Source organism: Pestalotiopsis fici (genome assembly GCF_000516985.1).
Source record: "Pestalotiopsis fici W106-1 unplaced genomic scaffold PFICI_Scf_2, whole genome shotgun sequence".
Taxonomy (NCBI): domain Eukaryota; kingdom Fungi; phylum Ascomycota; class Sordariomycetes; order Amphisphaeriales; family Sporocadaceae; genus Pestalotiopsis; species Pestalotiopsis fici.
This window is the reverse complement of record NW_006917092.1, coordinates 5,672,679-5,690,609: the sequence shown is the minus strand read 5'-3', so window position 1 is coordinate 5,690,609 and position 17,931 is coordinate 5,672,679. Positions and strand designations below refer to the sequence as shown.

At 49.7% G+C, this 17,931-nt stretch overlaps 7 protein-coding genes across 7 annotated transcripts; 1 reads left to right on the top strand and 6 right to left on the bottom strand.

Moving 5' to 3' along the window:
• Positions 1-93: 93 nt before the first annotated feature.
• PFICI_03879 (uncharacterized protein) lies at positions 94-696 on the bottom strand (the record flags this gene model as incomplete). The annotated part of the gene is made up of 1 exon (XM_007832460.1): positions 94-696. The coding sequence occupies one exon, from the start codon at positions 694-696 to the stop codon at positions 94-96; it is 603 nt and encodes a 200-aa protein (XP_007830651.1).
• An 877-nt stretch (positions 697-1,573) lies between these two features.
• PFICI_03878 (uncharacterized protein) lies at positions 1,574-3,521 on the bottom strand (the record flags this gene model as incomplete). The annotated part of the gene is made up of 2 exons (XM_007832459.1): positions 1,574-2,933; positions 2,986-3,521. The coding sequence occupies 2 exons, from the start codon at positions 3,519-3,521 to the stop codon at positions 1,574-1,576; spliced, it is 1,896 nt and encodes a 631-aa protein (XP_007830650.1).
• Positions 3,522-4,282: 761 nt separating this feature from the next.
• On the bottom strand, positions 4,283-6,610 carry PFICI_03877 (uncharacterized protein; the record flags this gene model as incomplete). The annotated part of the gene is made up of 1 exon (XM_007832458.1): positions 4,283-6,610. The coding sequence occupies one exon, from the start codon at positions 6,608-6,610 to the stop codon at positions 4,283-4,285; it is 2,328 nt and encodes a 775-aa protein (XP_007830649.1).
• A 3,212-nt stretch (positions 6,611-9,822) lies between these two features.
• PFICI_03876 (uncharacterized protein) lies at positions 9,823-10,728 on the top strand (the record flags this gene model as incomplete). Its single annotated transcript, XM_007832457.1, has 2 exons — positions 9,823-10,306; positions 10,463-10,728. The coding sequence occupies 2 exons, from the start codon at positions 9,823-9,825 to the stop codon at positions 10,726-10,728; spliced, it is 750 nt and encodes a 249-aa protein (XP_007830648.1).
• A 457-nt stretch (positions 10,729-11,185) lies between these two features.
• On the bottom strand, positions 11,186-11,733 carry PFICI_03875 (uncharacterized protein; the record flags this gene model as incomplete). The annotated part of the gene is made up of 2 exons (XM_007832456.1): positions 11,186-11,619; positions 11,694-11,733. The coding sequence occupies 2 exons, from the start codon at positions 11,731-11,733 to the stop codon at positions 11,186-11,188; spliced, it is 474 nt and encodes a 157-aa protein (XP_007830647.1).
• Positions 11,734-12,674: 941 nt separating this feature from the next.
• Positions 12,675-13,922, bottom strand: PFICI_03874 (uncharacterized protein; the record flags this gene model as incomplete). The annotated part of the gene is made up of 1 exon (XM_007832455.1): positions 12,675-13,922. The coding sequence occupies one exon, from the start codon at positions 13,920-13,922 to the stop codon at positions 12,675-12,677; it is 1,248 nt and encodes a 415-aa protein (XP_007830646.1).
• Positions 13,923-14,956: 1,034 nt separating this feature from the next.
• On the bottom strand, positions 14,957-17,083 carry PFICI_03873 (uncharacterized protein; the record flags this gene model as incomplete). Its single annotated transcript, XM_007832454.1, has 1 exon — positions 14,957-17,083. One exon carries the CDS (start codon positions 17,081-17,083, stop codon positions 14,957-14,959), a length of 2,127 nt encoding a protein of 708 aa, XP_007830645.1.
• Positions 17,084-17,931: the final 848 nt, after the last annotated feature.

The following is a 17,931-nucleotide window of genomic DNA, read 5'->3' as shown; positions in this document are numbered from 1 at the left end:
ATCGACCCGCCTTCAATCTCCTCCACTGAGGCGCAAAACTTTTAAAACATCCTTCATAATCAAAGATTGTGTGAGGCAACCGATGTAGACGAATCACGCCGTTCTTCGGATCCGTGTCTTTGACGACCACACATCTTTATAATGTTGCGAGGCGTTCAAAATCTCCAACATTCTATCACTGACTGCTGGAATGAATCCTGGATTGAAGCTTCCAGTTCCACGCAACTGGGCACGTCGCATCAAAGCATTGTCTGCGGTGGCGCCGTACTCGAGCGCCAAGATGGCCGCCTCGGGTTGATCTCTGGAAACCGCGAGAGCGAGAGCTTCTGATGGCTCGACGCCCGCATCTAGAAGGACCCCTAGACATTCTAGTCGGTCGCTGTACACGGCGTGGTACAAGGCTGGAGTTGGGTCGGCGCCCAAGTTGATGAGAGCTTGGAGTGAGATCGGGTTGTTGTAGTAGGCGGCCCATCTCACGGGTTGTCCAGTACGATACATGGTCGGACGATCAATCCTTTCCCTTAGAGGAAGTCCACCAGATCTATCGCGCGTGTCCACATCGAGATTGTACTTGGTGATGAAATGCCGCATGATTGATGTCACTGTATCAAGGTCTTGACTGTCATGTCTAGCAGCATAATGTAGCGCATCGCATTGGGCCACGTCGGCGCCCCGGGATATCAGATGCTCAAACATCTTGACGTTGCCCGACTGCGCAGCCTGGTTGAGGAACAGGGAGGTTTGCTTAGCCCTGCCCCAAGCAGTGCGGGCAGGCCAATTTATGTGCGATTGTTACAAGACTTGTTCAGTGGCATGAATGTCGATACCTTGGTCAAGGTAAAAACCAATCAGCTCCTCCGAGTCAAGGGCACCGCTTTGGCGCGATTAGCGGCATTGTTCAAGTCCGACGGGGTTGGAGGTCATACATCATCAAGGGGGCACCCTCCTTGCAGAACGGGAATCCAAACTGTTCCAGAAGCTTGAGCATTACAAGCGATCGACACCGGGCGACGGCCTCGAACTGCTTATATACAAGACGAACTTCATGCCGTAATAGGCTCCGTGTCTCTTGGATATCATTGTTTCTTATCGCGCGCTCCAGGAGCATTTGAGGTTCATCAGGGCTGTGATATCTGTATCTGAACAATGCTCTCTTGTGGCTACGGGCAGCCAATTTGAACCATGAGTCTCCATCGTGCTGGACCCATGTATCGTCAAGGGATCTTTCCATGTCGGGTCTTTTCAATGTAGGATTTATCACAATGATCACGTCCAATAAGTGGATTTGCTTTGTAAAAAGGATGAGCACTCGGATTAGAGAGACATGAGAGTGTAGCGGGAACACGCAAGTGGGCTCCTTGCTAGGCCTCCAGGTAATGTGATTAGCGTTCATTACCAGCAATCACTGATGCACGAGCCACTGTCACGTCGCGTCTCCACTAACGTTTTTGAGTTCTAGGGGTTCAATGCACGGCAAGAATATTGAATTTCAACCATCATTCGGTCATATTCATATACATAGTGCCTACTACCTGCAAACCTATGAAAGGGAGTTATTAATCAAGAGCTCTATCTATTGACTCACTCGACAGAGCTTGCCGTTTTGCGAATGAGGGTAATCGTCCTCGGTTCTCACTGCCCAACCCTCACTACCAACTGTCGTAGGTGCCCAGAAGACGCCCCAGGGATCTCTGTCCCGCTTAATCTCGAGAAGTCTCGGGTAGTTGTCCCCAAAGAAGCTCTGCTGCCACTCTGGCTCCGCGGGATCGGCCTCGTTTATGTAGGCGCCGGATCCGGGCGTCAACTCTCGCCACGTGTCCATGTACCGATTAATGTCGGCCTCGCTCTCGCGGGCTTGCTGCGCCGTCTGCACGCCCAGGTAGTCCTTGTAAAAGAGCATGGCGTGCAAGACAGCCACGCGCCACGCCGGATTCACCGCGCTGTCGCGGCCAGGCCACCCAGCAATCTCCAAGCTGGGTCCATTCAGCGTGCCGTGAAACGTGTATCCGGCTTCCACCGCGACCCGAACAGCAGCCATGCTTTGCTGGAAAACCTCGGGGTCGTCCCAGTGGGTACGCGGGAAGAGACGTGAAGTGTACCTTTTGTTGTTGGGGACCGCGCCCATCCCTGTGCTTCGAGTGCCGTATGGAGACGATATTGCTGGCTTGACATTTTTAACATTTAGTCCTGCATCACGGAGGTTGTCATACAAAGGCTGCATGAAGCGATAGACCTCTTCGGTTGTTTTGCCAGGGAACGTTGACGATCCAGTGAAGCTATAGCTCCCGTTGCCGAGTGGGTATATGTAGCTGAATCCTATCCCGCCTGCCTCCACAGTCTTCTTGCTAAAAAGGTAATAAAGGCATGTTCCCTTCCAAAAGGTCTCGGCATCTTTGACGTAATATCCCGGCAAGGTAAAGTTGCCAAAGCTGCCATTTAGGGGTGGCGTGTTGGCCTCAAAGGCAAAATCCAAAGACGTTCCGGTTACGTTCATGCGCGGGTGCACCTTAACCGTCGCCGAGGTCACGATACCAAAAGTGCTGCCGGCTCCGCCACGCAAAGCAAAGAACAAGTCCTTGTTTGTGAATGGATCAGCAGTCACGAACCGACCATCGGCTGTAACGACATTGAGGGACAAGACCTGGTCTGAACCAAGTCCCACGGTGGAGGTGATGGTAGTGTGGCCTCCACCGTTGAGCCACCCGCCGCCAGCACCCACGGTCGAGCCACCGGGGGCAACAATGGTGACGTTCAGGCTGGCCATTCTATTGCCTAGCTCCCAGGACTCGGTGCCAGCGGCGTATTGAGCCACAGGACCATCATAATGGCCGATAGAATACTCCTCGGTATATATAAACTCCTTCAGATTGTGAGTCCAAACACTCAGAGCCCCGGCTCCAGTCGATCTGCCTCCAAAGTCATGGCCAGTGTTTCTATCTCCAAATATCAGCAAAGTCAATTTGAAAGAGCAGAGTTGTTTCGTACTTGATCACCAATCTGAGATTCCTATTTCTAGCAAAATTGACAGCGGCTTGGACGTGTTTGGTCGTCGTGGCATTCACAACATACGTGACCAATCCTCCTTGAGTACAATTGCCAGTTGGCTCAAGTGTTGGCAAGCAGGTACTACCAGTCGGCCACTCTGCCAGGACAGTGACCGGATCATCGCTGTAGAAACGTGTATAAGTGGCATTGCTCAAGAGAAACTTGCACTTTTGCTCGTCGTGTAATGGTCCAGCATAGCACGCAGCGCCGGGCGGAAGAGGGTGAAGGAGTACTCCGCCTAGAGACTCGTTGAAGCTGTTCCAGTCCTGTGAGGTAGGCCAGCCTGCACTGCCAGGGTATTCTTTACAGTTTGTTGCAGCTCGATAGTCGTCAGTGAGTATATCTGAAGAAGCGAAACCAATATCTGGGAAGCTGTCAACGTCGGCATCGCTCAACTGAATGCGCTCAAAAGGCAGCAGGTCTGCCACGACGTGGCGCGTGGCAATAATGAAAGCGAAAATACCGCACAGATGCATATCGTCTGGTGGTGCATACGGAACAGAACTTTAAGAAGCGTATACTAGGTACTCGCTCCCCCCGGAGGACAATCCGTCCCGGTGTGCGGCGTCCTTATCTATACCCTCATGTGATGGCTTCTGCTCACAATCCCAACTAAATGAAGCTTACAGTCTGTGCTTAAGTACCTTAAGAGTATATTACATATGTCGCTTATTACCCATCTCTTCACGATATGTTTTTTTGGAAGAAATTTGAAGAAATATTACAAGCTTTCAGGGCACATTATCCTCTTGGTACCATGACTGCAAAATGTATGTCACTGACCAATCGGCTAAGTAGATAAGATTTATTGGGCATGTTGCAGATGATTAATCATTTAACTATCGAATGAGACAATTAGGCTAATTGAATATTGGTCAACACTTGGGAATCATCAGTTTTTAGGCGACCGGGCGTCGTATCGCAAGGGCATTTTCGTGTCCTACTGTTAGCAGGTACTAACAGATTCACGACCTGCAACCAAGCTATTCCGTACTCTGCCTAAATGATGCATATTTTTATTTAAGCATCGCTCTCGAAATAGCCCTCCTCAACATGGCTTATGGAGTCGCCTAATATCTTTTCTGGATACTTTCCTGCAGATTTGTTATCTTTTAAATTTGACTTAAAATGAAGCTATACATGAAAAGCCAAATATTCCAATCAAGTCTATACCTGACGTTTAGGCTGCGAAACTGGTCAAGATCCAGGCATTGGGAATTGCACAGTATCTGATAAACTATACCAGGCATACCGACCTCCAGCTGAGATCACTTTCATCGAAAAAGTCCTTTGCATCTTCATCAACGTAGTAATGTTGGTTCAAAACCAATGCGCCAACTCGGTATGCTGTGCCATCGTCCCTCCATCGAACAACCAAGAGAAAGCGTCGGTGAGTGTAACCGGCATTGCCGTCATAGTCTGCAAGGAGTAGACAAGTCCATCCATTATCATCAAGATTTTTGATAAACTCCAGCGGGGTGCACGGTGGTTGGCTGTGCTCCAATAATTGATGTTTGCCCACCCGCCAGTTTTTCCAGTCTTGAGGATCAAGTTCACTCGTCACCGAGTCCGAGTCACGTCCATCACTCAGGTGGGGGGTGAAAGCAGTATTATCAAACAGATCGTCAACGTCGTCAACTTCAGGCTTTCCCAGGCCTTCTTCTCCATGTTCGCTCAGATCCACTGAATGGGCGGTGGTATTCCCATCATCTTGCCCATCAACCATATCAGCAGGTTGATCACTTTGACCATCATCAGCATTGTACGCACCACTTTCCCAAGCCCCTCCACCGTGTAATTCTGGGGAGTATTGTATGAACATGTATGACGGTACCACTCGAGCTTCAAAGTAAAGAGCCGGGTCATTTACTTTAGACTTATTTGGGCTCCAAGAACGAAGAAAGGCATCCCATGGCACCGTTTCTCCGTTATTCTTGGTCTGAATATTTCTGATCTTTGGGATTATCTGCAAAGATCCCTCTGGGCGATTGGTCATCCATTGCACCTCGCCAGTCCAACCCGACCAAGACCAAGACAGAGATGGGTTCATTCGCAGTGTCACCTCGGAGCTGTGGAACCAACATAGGGAGAAAACCCAATACTTCTCGGCAGCTTCAAGACCCAAAAGAGATGGGATATATGGTATTCCCAGGAAGTGAGATAGCTGCGGTCCGTTATTTCGGAGATAACGGGAGACTCCCTCAAAGGCATTTAGGATGTCGCTGTGAAATGTCAACTTTCTTTGGGAGTATTGGTGTGCCAACTGGAAAAATAGGCCCAATGTTTGAGCGTCCGCAGAATCGCGGCCTTCCACGTGGTCAATGTGAATGTCATGGTATGACGATAGTCGGCTGCGCACAAGTACCTTGGCCCCGGCGGTTGCATGTATTTCATCCAAAGAGTCGCAAAGTTCCGGACCACCCAGTCCTTCCATCCAGCATGCATTTCCGCATTCGAACCAAGATTGATGATCAGTGAAGAAAAGTCGCCGACGGGATAGAAGATCCTCCTGAAAAGTCCAGCCTCTGCTTGACCAACAGGACTGTTGGGCCTCCACGGCCGGGTCAGGTCCCGTGCTCAAGATTGTACAGGAGTCCAACTCGACGATATGCTGTTTCTTACGTCCTGTATCACCAACTCCAGGGAGTCCGTGATTTTCATCTTCGCCGGCTGCGGCAATGATGGTCAGATCGGCACCACGGTAAATTGCATCCATCTGTCCAATTTGGCTTTGTTTATGGCGCCAGTTTCCTTGGTCGATGCAAAATCGGTCAACCCAGAGATACTTGTAACCCAAGCTCTTGGTGACTTTGACGGCATCCTTGACCGTTTTTGACATTCGCTGTGCAAGTGGAATCGACTCGGGGTCTGCAGAGTGTCGGTCCGGTTTTGGATGACCCCAGACCGGTCTACCCCAGACGTAACTCAATGCCACCCAAATCATTTCCGGTTCTGCTTCCACAACCGTCAAAGTATCACAGTCGATGACTTTCATTCCAGGAATCATCCCCACGTCTTGATTGCACAGCGGTCCATGATCCTTTTTGCAACTGCGCAGCCACGATCTGGCCTTACGCACATCGAAATGGTCTGGAATTTCCCGAGGAATAAAAGGTCGCTCTCGCCGTTCCTTTGGTAGACATACGACATAGCCAGACTCCCGCTTTACGTGGTAGGCGTAATTTCCATTTGAGCTCGTCATACCACGCGTTGCCAGCAAAATCTGGCAATCGTTTGCGGGGTCCACGTCTCCCTGCGCCCAGAGGCAGTTTTCATTAAAGGACAAGGCTTGCAAGTCAAAGGGCGATAATGCGGCTGCATCGCGGGTTTCGGGTTCAGACCATTCATCCTCGCAAGGACACAGTGAAAGATACAACGAATAACACAGCGGGCAGCTGGCAGTTTCTGCGTTCTCGAATCGGGTTGTGTTCTCCTCCAGAAGTATCCATGGCTCAGTGAAAGTCAGCTTGTTGAAGGGGTCACGAATCGACCTGAGTTGTTCTGCTGAAATTTGCAGGGCTTTTTCAAAGTCAATTGCGCGGCATGCTTCGCATATGGTGTCCATGATGACTTTTTCTTTGGTTGACTGGCACGGCATTCAGCGGAGAGCGGGGCTTTGACGGAGGAGTCGGTGAGAGCTTACCATGATGGGAATCTCGTCGCCAATTTCAATGGGCAGTTACATCCTCATTTTAGGTCTCGTGCAGCGGTGGTGCGAGATAAATATACGCGTGGGACATAAGAGAGCAAGCTTACATGCATTCAACAGTGGATACCAAGTATCATCAGTCAATGGGTGCCTACAGGTAGGTTAGGTCATTAGTACAGATCTGGTCTGAGTGGGGTGTAGTCTACGTCGCCACGAAGGCTGTGCCGCAGAGAAACATACTATGTAGTAGGTAGTTCGGTTTTCAATGTCCCATGTCCCTGGGTTCGGTAGACGTTACTGGCCGAACAGTCTTCTGTAGTGGGAAAATTGACCCCAATTTATCCTAGACTTCTATAAACTCAATCATTCCCGCGTTGGTCGTTTGATCAAGCTGACATTGCGTGTAAGCAATGTCAGAGACCCAACAGATCCACATCACGTCACTGAACCCGTTTCAAATGCCGTTGTCACTCGAATTGTTTGATGGCTCTCGAGGGAGAATAAATAATATGATTCTGCAATACTTTCTAGGTCCAGGTGCTTGTCGCTGCTAGACAGTGCAACCACTTGCACTCAAGGTGTCTGCTCTTCAATCCCATCACTTGATTCCTTGAGACCTCGTTGTGTCTTTCGGGTCGTAATACGAGCTCAGTGTCATTGAGTTAGGCAAGACTTGCCGTGGATTCGAATATATTACCAGATTGGCCATTTATTTTCCCCAAAATTCAATGCTTTGTTGTTACACTCGTTTTATAACTCATTGCCATAGTCGCTCTGACCTAGGCTCGCCCATAATGCGGTGGACATATGTAGATGGATCCAAGGGTACGAAGGAAGGCTCATCGAGATCATAATCCAATGACATTTGCACTGATAAGGCAAAACGATCCCCGTGAGGACAACACCAGAGACAATCTCATGCGGGTGGCCTCTCAGATACCAGACAGAATGGGAAATCGATGGCCAATCATCTTCCTCGACTCAAACACTTCTCCCAGTGCAAGTTAACTCTACGTGGAAAATATCGGTTCATGCATTGAGGGTCATGTGGTAAAAATTTTGTTTATTGTCGTGGTCATCTCCAGCGTGCGCTGACTCAACAGTGTAGGGACATGGCTTACAATCAGGTTTCCCTGGAATTCCCGACATTACGTTGAGCGAAGGAGGGAAAAAAGATGACTGTTAGCAAGTACTGACTCGCTACAACAACATGCCCATGTGCAAAGTGACATAGGGGTTGAACAACTGAAAGTTAGTAGATATCCAGAGCGTCAACGTAGGGTGCCACGCGAGGGATGAACCCGGGTAATGTAGGGAGACTCATTTTGAGCAGAGAAAGATCTCTTGGGCATCTTGGTTAGCCAGGCGCATCTAGACAAAGCAAAGGGATCATATTAGGCGGCCAAACTGTAAAGATTCGTCGCGCTGCCCGAAGTTGTCCCATGTTGACACCTTGTTGGCCCAGTGCACACAACTTCAATGCATTCAGCCATAGCAAAATGAACTCTATCAAAACTTTCCAGGGTTGGCGTCCTGAATTTTTGAGTTTCAAAAACTTTTACTTTGTGGGAAGAAATATCTTCTACTACGATTACCCTCTTCTCAATTCCACAATGATAATTCTCAGTAATGAGTATTTCAGCCCATATCATCGGCACCACCTGTGTTTTATTTGCAGAGTTCACATTTGTTCGAGTACCTAAATGCTCTGATAACAACAATTACTATTCGGAAAATATTTGGTAATTTCAAATTGTTATGCCCATTCATTTGGCGTGGGGAGTCTTGACATGATCTCTGCTGGTCTCTACAAACCGGGGGTGGCATTGATGCATTATTTCAAGACCAAATAGGTATGAGATAAGACTTTCCTTAAGCTATTGTTATCCAGAATGTACTTAAAACTGCTAAAGAACCATTAAATATCACATGAATAAAATGAGCCATTGTAATGTCCAACAGCATCGATATGGAAAACATGAGATCAAGCCCAAGCTGGGAATTGAATGGGAGTCTGTGATTAATTCATGGAGCCCGTCCCAACAGTCGATACGTTTTGGAATGATTGTCTCCAAGGAATATCCAAGGTTACATCGTACTGCGGTACAGTCGAGGAGCTGGGGAGAGACGAGCATAAGTGCCAGGAAACAAGACATTGGCTGAGAAAGGATGATCCCCTTTCAACAAACGGCGACTGAGCCAACAATGCTTAGGGCAAGTGAGATAATGTGCGAGCGGACCAGGAGGTTGTCAAGGGCAATGGCAAACGGCCACCTGCGACAGACGCTCACCACAACAAGATCAAAACAGCAGCGCCAACCAACGGCTTACAATATAAGCATCAAGGCTGCATGATCTCAAGTAGTACTGCAGCTGGGGCAGTCCGTCTGGCCGAACTCGACGAATCCGAGCAGACCATGGTAAACCTGATACTACGTCTTGAAGAATATGAGTTATTATACATCAACGCATATTCTGACATTTGTCTTGAGTAAAGACAAAGTCACTTGCGTTGAGTTGAAAGAGTCAGAAATTTCCATACTGGACAACAAGCAATAAGACTTGATTCATGGTCACTGATGGCTTAACCAGACGGCTTGTTTGTCAGATCATTGTCACATTGATCTCCACAAGCAGACTGAAAAGCCTATTCAGTGCAGAGGTGAACGCCTGGCCATTCCTAGGGCTCCATTTCGTTTGCATCAATCAGACTAGGTCATCCATGGGGGTATAAATTCGGTTCTTGCTGCCCATTGTTTCTCACTCTTGGGTCAACCAGAAACAATACACGTTCTTGTTGAAGGCTGTTGCACATCTACAATGGACAGAGTATCGTAAGTCTTTGAAACGTACTTTCCCTAAGCAAGACATTGGTGATCCGTTTTCAATCAACGCGAATCCACGTTCTTGAGCTCACGCGTGCGTCTGTTGTTGTCCAAGTTGTTCCCTCTCGTCAACTCCATTTCTCAGAGAAGTCCTGGGCCACACACAAGCAGCAATTGTCACAGTCTTCCAATCAACCCACCTTCCCACCAATCCTTTCACCACCTCTTGTTCATTCCACTTGTTTGTTGCGGCGCTCATTCCCATTCATCATCTCCCTCTTCTCTTCATCACGCGTCTTCACAATGGCCACCAGTCCCAACCGCAAGAACGTCGACGACATGTTCGACGAGTTGTCGCAGCGCTACATTGACAATTTCCGCAAATCGACGACCGGCGAGAAGCAGTCTAATCACCAGCCTCGCAGTAACTGGCTCCGCGGCATCCCCGCCGTACCCATAACCGACGAGAGCAACGACAAGGGCAACGCCGACCCCTTTGCCAACGGCGACGTCGACGTCGACATGGTCCGACAGCTCTGCACCGCCGCCGGCGCTCTGGAGCTGAGCGACGACAAGAGCGACGATAGAGACAAGGATCCTCGCACCCTCGACGACAGCGAGTACTACACCCTCGTTGGCGACGACGATGGCCGGCCCCTTCTCACAACTTCGTCGCCGAGAATCGTGACTGCCGTCGCCGACGGCAATGCCACCACTAACGGCAACGACGACGACGAAGAATATGCCGAGATCGTCCTCAATGTCGCCGCACAGGCAACCACGCTTGGTAGGTTCTTTCCTTTTTTTCATTTTTCTCTCCATTTCTGCAATTACCCAGATAAGATTTTTTTTTTCTCGAAAATATTTCGAGAGAACGCCTTGACTAAAATAAAAATAAACTTTTTTTTTTAAAAAAAATTAACTAAATTATTTTATTTCACAGATCCACAAGCACAGGAGTTTGTTCCCAACCCCAAACTCCGCCTTGTCCAAACTCGCTATGGTCTCTTCCCCGAGACCATGTTCATCGAGATGAGCTGTCGGCCACACCTGCGCACTCGCGCATTCTACAATGAATTGCAGCCCTACATGCGGGATTGGCACGACCTGGTCGCGGCCGAGGGCCTGGAGGATGTACACGCACAACTCATGTACCACCCGAACAGTCATGATTTCCGTTTTGAGCAACTCATGGGTGTTCGCAGATGAACGCAATCACTGCCTGCTTTGTTGTTTTTCGGTCTCTTCTTGTTTCTGGTTTTGAAAAAGCGGTTGGTTTACAAAACTCGGCGATGCCGAGCACAGTCAGGCTTTTTACAGAGTGTGTGACCATTGGAGGTCAAGGATTCATAATTCACCTTTCCCGTCTTGATGTGCCTGTAGCCAAGACAAAAAGACAAAAGTGTCAAATGAGGATGATTCCGTGCCAGTGAAAATAACCTAGTCTTTTGTACACCTCTAGAATGATCAAGTGTGAGGGTATCATGTCCCTATCCTATGCCCTATGCGCCTTGCCATGCCATGATGCCCCGAAACTCCCAATTTAATGAAATAAACAACCCTCAAGAGGCCCAAAACTCGAAACACACCACCTCATCGTGCCGTCAATGTCCTCTCTGCATCAAATAGTTCCAAGAGAAAAGTCGAATTCGCCGCTACCATCGACCTAGGAAGAAGACGGGAAATCCGTAGCCTTGACCACACGACGGGCGTCCTCGTGGAGCTCGGGCATGGCCTTTGAAATCTCGTCGGCCAGGATGTCGCGAAACCCGCGAAACGCGACCTGCTTGCCCTTCATGAGCTGGTTCCCCCTACGGACCAGCTCGACAAACTCGCGCGTGTAAATGTCGGGGTTGCGGCCGTTTTCGACGTACTGGATCAGCTCGGGCGGGACGTGCGGCAGGCTCTGCTCGGGCGACGGCGTGGTGGCGGTGCGGTGGATCGCCTGGAGCGATTGCTGCAGCGACTTGATCTCGGCGGCCAGGACGTCGCGCGACGGCCGCGAGGTGGTGGACGAGCCCGAGGAGGCGGCGGCTGTGTCGTAGGCCGTGGTCTGGACGAGGATGTTGTACATGGACTGGATGGACTCCTTGAGCTGGGCTGCAAGGCGCGCGCAGATGGCCGTTAGCAATTGTTCTCTGAGATGATCTGGGGACAAGCCAAACACGACATACCTTCCAGCTCATCATGGCTTGCGGGTGCCATGGGTGCCATTTTGGTGAGTGTCCCTACGAAATGGTCGTCTTTGATAAGGCCAACTTGCGTAGACTCAGGCAGGTATGTTGACCAAATGTAGGTACAATGAAGCTGTGATGTCGGGAGTGGAGTGGGGTGAGACAACATTGAATGGCGCCCCCAAAAAGTTGCGGCTCGCTACAAGGTCCCCTCAAGGCGCTTGCTAGGCACCTTAGTGCAGGGTACCTAGGTACTTACCCCAGATTCTACAATCGATTTTTGGGTGGGGCTGGATGATCTATTGTTCACATGTAAATTGAACACACAAGAATGTGCCATGTATTTCAAGATGGCTCATGGAAGATCTGTGCAGTGACAATTCGACAAGATACTGTTGCTGTTGAGATAATAATTCATATTTCCCGAATTGTATCATTTCCATATTCTCTACCTGTGTACGTATTGGTGAAAATCCCAGAGAGCTGGTTCTTCACGCGGAGCGAATCGATTTCTCAAGAGCAGATGAGCATGTGTTACTTTTCATCATATATTCCCACCGTGTGCGGCAGTTATTCGCTGGCGATGAGGAACGAAGAGCGAAAGGATGAAAATTGTTAAAATAATCGCTGCTCCGGGAATCGAACCCGAATCGACCTGAGGCATGCTCTACGAAAGTCATGCGCTCAGACAAGCATTCCAAGCCCAGCTCGGTGTTATTCTTGTTTATTTTGACAGATAGTAACACAAAAGTTAATCTTGAGGAAGCCTTTTGGGGTCAAGTTGGGTCAGAAGATTAAGGTTTGAGGCGATGCTGTAATGTTTAGGTCAGGATTTGCTGACAAGATTGGAAATGTACCATACTCGACTAACAAAATGAGGGCAATGAAGCACAGATCCCAATGGGTTCCTGGAAAGAAATCTCAAGCACACACAATCAACTTAGGTATACTCACTATCTACTATTTGCCATGAGCAACATTTCATTTGCCATTACTCTGTCCTGCGCCAAATATCGTCCACAAGTCCCCTTGTGCAATGTTTCGTTTGAGGTCTCCTCGAGTCTGAACAAACCTTGCTCCTTGAGATGCTTCTTCCATAGTTGGAGAGTTGGATAGTTGTTGCTGTTGTTGCTGCCAATGACCAATGCGCTTCACTCTTCCACGTCCAGCTACAGCTAAACTAGCCGTGTTTATCCGCTGGTTGCTGACTTCGGACCTTTCTGACTTTTGGAACTCAGGTCCATCCTTGATTCGAGGCAGCGACGTTCTGGCGGTCTTGGTTTTCATATATGCAGTAACTTGAGAAAACGGCGAGGGCGTTCGTAAATGTGCGTAGGATAGGCTTGGACTAGACCTCTCTGGAGTCACCGCGGCGCACTGACTATGCGAGTTGGAAATCAATGGAACTTTTGGCTTGATGCTTGAGCTTCGTGAAAGAATCGGATGAGGCGAAGCGGGTGTAGAAATAAGGTCGCTCCCCTGTGAAGATTTGGAGTCGCCAGTACTTTTTCGGCTGACATTAGATGGTCTTTGTAGAGATTCCGTGCTTACGAAAGATAACCCACGGGCCTGAGGAATCATGATTGGAGGACTGTTTACAATTTTGGAGCTCTTGGTTGATTTCTGCTCAGTTTCTGGGGCCCTGTCTACTCCTTTCTCTTGATCTTGCGGCGAAAGAACACGAGTAGGTGTTTGTATGGCCGTGGGACAAATTGTCTCTGATTCTTCGATGATGGGGCTCGGGAATTTGTCCAGCATCGTGACTCCGAGTTGGTCATCCAATATTGGGTGAGGGCGACGATTCACTTCTCTAGAAGTCGCTAGCTGGCTTGGAAGCATCTTCCAAGGGGGAAGCATTCGCTGCGGAATCGGCTTCGTAGGGCTTGGCTTGAAAGCTGAAAGACCAATGGGGTCTTTGATGCTGACATAAATGGTCGAATCCAAAGGCACAGTGCAAGGAGCATGGCTCAAGGTATGATCAGCAATGCCATCGTGACCAATCTGTACCGATTGGAGGACTTGGGAGACTGGTCCTGATCTCGTGGACCTTTGAGTCCTGACTTTAGAACTGTGGGGAGATTCTTGGCCTTCGTCGTTGGAAATGGCCACCCCTCTCTCCCATCGCTGTCGACTCAGGCCAGCATCTGTTCTTTCCACTCTTCTGATGGCTTTCTGGACGACCGTCTCTGGGCTGTCATCTTCAACTTCTACCATGCAATTTGCACACATGGGAACTTCGTCGACTTCCTTGCCTGCCGCGCTTGATCCAGGGTTCCTGCAGCCGCCGCCGACTTGTGCATCCTCAGCCACACCACAGACGTGCACGTCATCGAAAACCTCCCTCAGAGACGGTCCTTTCACAACCCGCTTACACCCGCAGAAGAGACATCCGTAGCAGCCACGATGCCAAAAGCACTAGCCAAGGCTTACGCATTCTTCGCCACGGTAAACAATTTCCCCGCATACCCAGCATATGGCGAGGTCAATAATGACATTGTAGCAGGATTCGCAGGCGAGACGTACGCTGCGACCAAGAACGCGGGGTGGGCCATTCACGAGATGGAAGCAGAAGGTACATGTGAATAGATTCGGACGTGCTGCCATGGAGTGTGCTGTAGGTCGTGGATATCGCGATGGCATTCGACACTATCTCCAGGGCACGCTAGTGGTGGATGGCGACAAGGCTTGAAGGCAATGATATTCAAAGAATGTACTGAGGTAGGAGATGTTTACTGATTCTTACAAGTTTTTTGATAAGTCTTTCATTTGATGATGAGGCTATGTTGGGTACGTTCCAACAAGCTGGGGATTGATTGCATTCCTCAGTGCGCGCTAAGAGAGAAGGCTCTGTCATGTAGTTGCATCGACACAGGAAAGCGCTTCCAATGATTTCGGCAACTTCAATAAATTAATTGTCACACTCAGATGAGCCAATGTGCACAGCATCATCAAACAATATTCTGATGTATTATCTGCAAAGAAAACCGTCATGATCAAATGTTTCCCTCGTACGCCCTGGACCTTGTAACACAAATGACAATCCTAACTCCTGTTTTTTGTACTCATACAACATGTGCAAATCAACCAGCTCAAACCAGAGCAAGACTCATGAAGGTGCCAAATGAATAGACCAACCAACAAAACGCAATCAAAAACACCAATTCCATCAACGGGTCACGGAACCAATCGTTGATGCCATAGCCAATAATTCCGGCCTCGGGTATCCGCCAGGTCAAATGTACATCCTTCTCCAAGTCATACCACTACTTGCGAATCTTGGGCCGAGCCAGCATATTGAGACGGCTCATGCTAATTCCCTTCTTCTGTGGACTGGGCGTACCAGATGTACTGGCGAACCTTTGTTGCGGCTGAAGCGTCTTCTTGGGAGAAGGGGTGCCCGTAAGTCTGGGAGCAACAAGTGCTTGACCCTCAGCAGCTGTCGGGTTCTTGCGAAGCTTCTTAGCTCCACGATGAGCCCCTTCATCTTGCTCCTGCTCGTCATCCGAGTCCGCTCGGCCGCGCTTCTTGTTTGAGAGGCCATGAGAGATACCAGTCTTGACCTCCTCATCATCCCAAACAGCCCGGTGTCGCTTCTTGTTCGACATGCCGTGAGCAATGCCACTGATTACACCAGGGTCCTTGTTCTCCTTGTTGGGAGATGCTGGTTCGTTGATGGTTGGGTAAGCTCCAGGCATACTTATACCAGGACCCACGGAAGCTCTGACTTGACGGAGGCTCGCCTGTCCAGCCGCACCACCAAAGCCATTAGGAGAAGCGCTGTGGAAGCGAATCGTGTGGTCACTTCGGAATGTAAAGGTCCCAGGAACACCGTTAGGAAGCACGCTGGAATCCTCTGAATCAACAGTTACCTTGATATCCTCCTCGGGCTTTTCTTGATAAGCTGAGAGGTCAGGATAAGTGACTTCATCTGCGGGGGACTTGACGCTGACAGCAGCAGACAGTGACTGGAAGTTTGGTGCAGGAATCTTCTTGAACGACCTGGATCTCGGAATACCCGATTTCATTGGTGAGGGCGAGTTCTGAGTTAGAGTAGCCTGTTTGGTATCGGGGGTGAACTCGACATGCTTGCCGAATTTCTGTCCAGGTGTTGTCATGGGGACAGCGAGAACGTCCTTTTGCGATTTGCCGGGCGTTTTTGGGGGTTGTGTCGTGCTGCTACCAAAGTGTGGCAGTTGGGTTCTGGACTTTGATACACTGATTTGTCTCTTTAGGATGGACTTGACTCTATCAAATCGACCAGGTGTTTGAACAAGTGAGGGAATACTCGTCGAAGTACCCAAGCTGTTGGTTGTAGCAGACTTCTTTAGGCTGCCATCGATGCCCGTCTTGCCGGGAGACTTGAGCAGAGATGACAGGTCGGATCGAGTCGGCGACCTAATGAGACTGCCCAGCTTTGATCTGTTAGAAGGCTGGGCAGATGCAGTCAAGTCTGGCTTCGTAGATGATTTCGCCAAAGTGGCCGAGGGAGTCTTGTTCAGACTTCCCTTTGCTGCAGAGGCCTTAGTCGGAGTCATGATGTTTGTCATAGTTTGTGAGCGCGGAATACCACTTCGAATGGAGTCACTACCGCTGCTCTTGGGTCGGGGGATATTGCTGCCATCCCGCGAGACTGGACGGGCGGATGATGCATCATCTTCAACGCGCTGCTTGACGCGCTTTGCAGGTATCTCTGGTCTGTCCTTGGGCTTCTGGTGGGATTTAGAGTCCAGCGTTGTGGCAGGGGCCTTGCGTGAAGTGGAGGCCGGTTCGTCGAGATTGGCTTTAGATTGGCTCCGCTTCATACCAGATTTTAGGGGAGTAAAATTGAAGGCTTTTGTGACTGTGTGTGTGCCAGGGGTCGCAATCGAGTCCATCTTCTTAAACTCCTTCAAATGGACGTCACTGAAACGTCCCATCTTGCCCTTTGCGGAAGCAATCTTTCGGGCATCTTGGCTTGCCTGCTCCTTCTCCAGCTTTTCTTGTTGGCGTTCGGCGATAATTCTCGCCTTGTGCACAGCTGCCTGTTCGCGCAGCTCGTCCATCATGCGTTGCGCTTCGGGCCCAAGACCCAGCTCACCGCTCGTGGGACTAGCAACACGGAAGGTAAAGTCAGTAGAAGGGGCGCGTGGCGTCTTGGATGGCGTGGTCTGGGTGATGCCCGAAGGCTGTTCGCGGGTTCTGGCATTGGCGTTGATGTCGACAAATCCGAATTTGAGGCCTGAAGACGGGGGAGCCATCGTTTGGTGAACTCTGCTGGGATGCATCTCGGACATGGCGGGCTTCATGGGAGCAACACTGCGCGGAGTGGTGGGCTTTGGCGGCATAGGCGAAGACATGATGGCGTCAAGGCTCTGAGGTTGCTGGGCTGTGGGCTCTTCATCTCCCTCCATGACTGAGCCAAGTCGGGGTTGTACGGAAGCTTTCGGGTTCTAAAGGAGTAGGATATCAATCAGCGATCTGGAGGCCCTGAATGAAGTGTCTCCGAGGCCGTTTGCAGCATGCGCTGGTGGTGTGGCGGTCAGCTGATTGTTTGTTTACATACCTTGGATGCGCTCGCAATACGAGCGGACCGTCGTCTAGGAGGCGACATGGTGGCGGTTGTGGTGATAATATCGATCTCTTGAGAAAGAACAATTTTCCAACTTGAGCCAGCCAAGCGAAAGTCAGCAAGTCGACTATTACTAGCAGGACCAGTCAATGGTCAATGCGATGATCTCAGAAGTGGAAAAATGAGAGGGTGATGTCAGGGACTCAGGGTCAAGCTACGCGGGGGATTTGTTTACTTTGGGTCCGCTTTAGGGATCGCTTGGTTTAGGGGCCGCGCTTCAAAGTCGATCATTGGCCGACGCCGAGACTGTCCTGGACTCTTGGTCTGTGCTCAGTACAACATTGAAAATACGTAGATGTGGGGAACGCCGGAACGTCACAACGCCAGCTGCCACTGACCAGTCAGCACTGAGCTAGATGAATACTGTAAGGCTTAGTTTTCTGTTTATATTTATTTTCTACTTTGTTTCGAATAGACTTTACAGAGTACAGAGCTATTACTGCCAGGGGCCGGTTCGGACTTGGTACAAGACAGAATTGAAGGCATGAGGTTTGGCTGGTAAACTCTAATGGCTTGTTTATTTTGCGAGATCCCACGTTGCCAGATGAGTTCTAGAGCAGCACTAAACGGATGTTTCAGAATGTCAGTACCAGAAAGGCAGAGAATCGATCGCAATTCACCTCTCTCGTC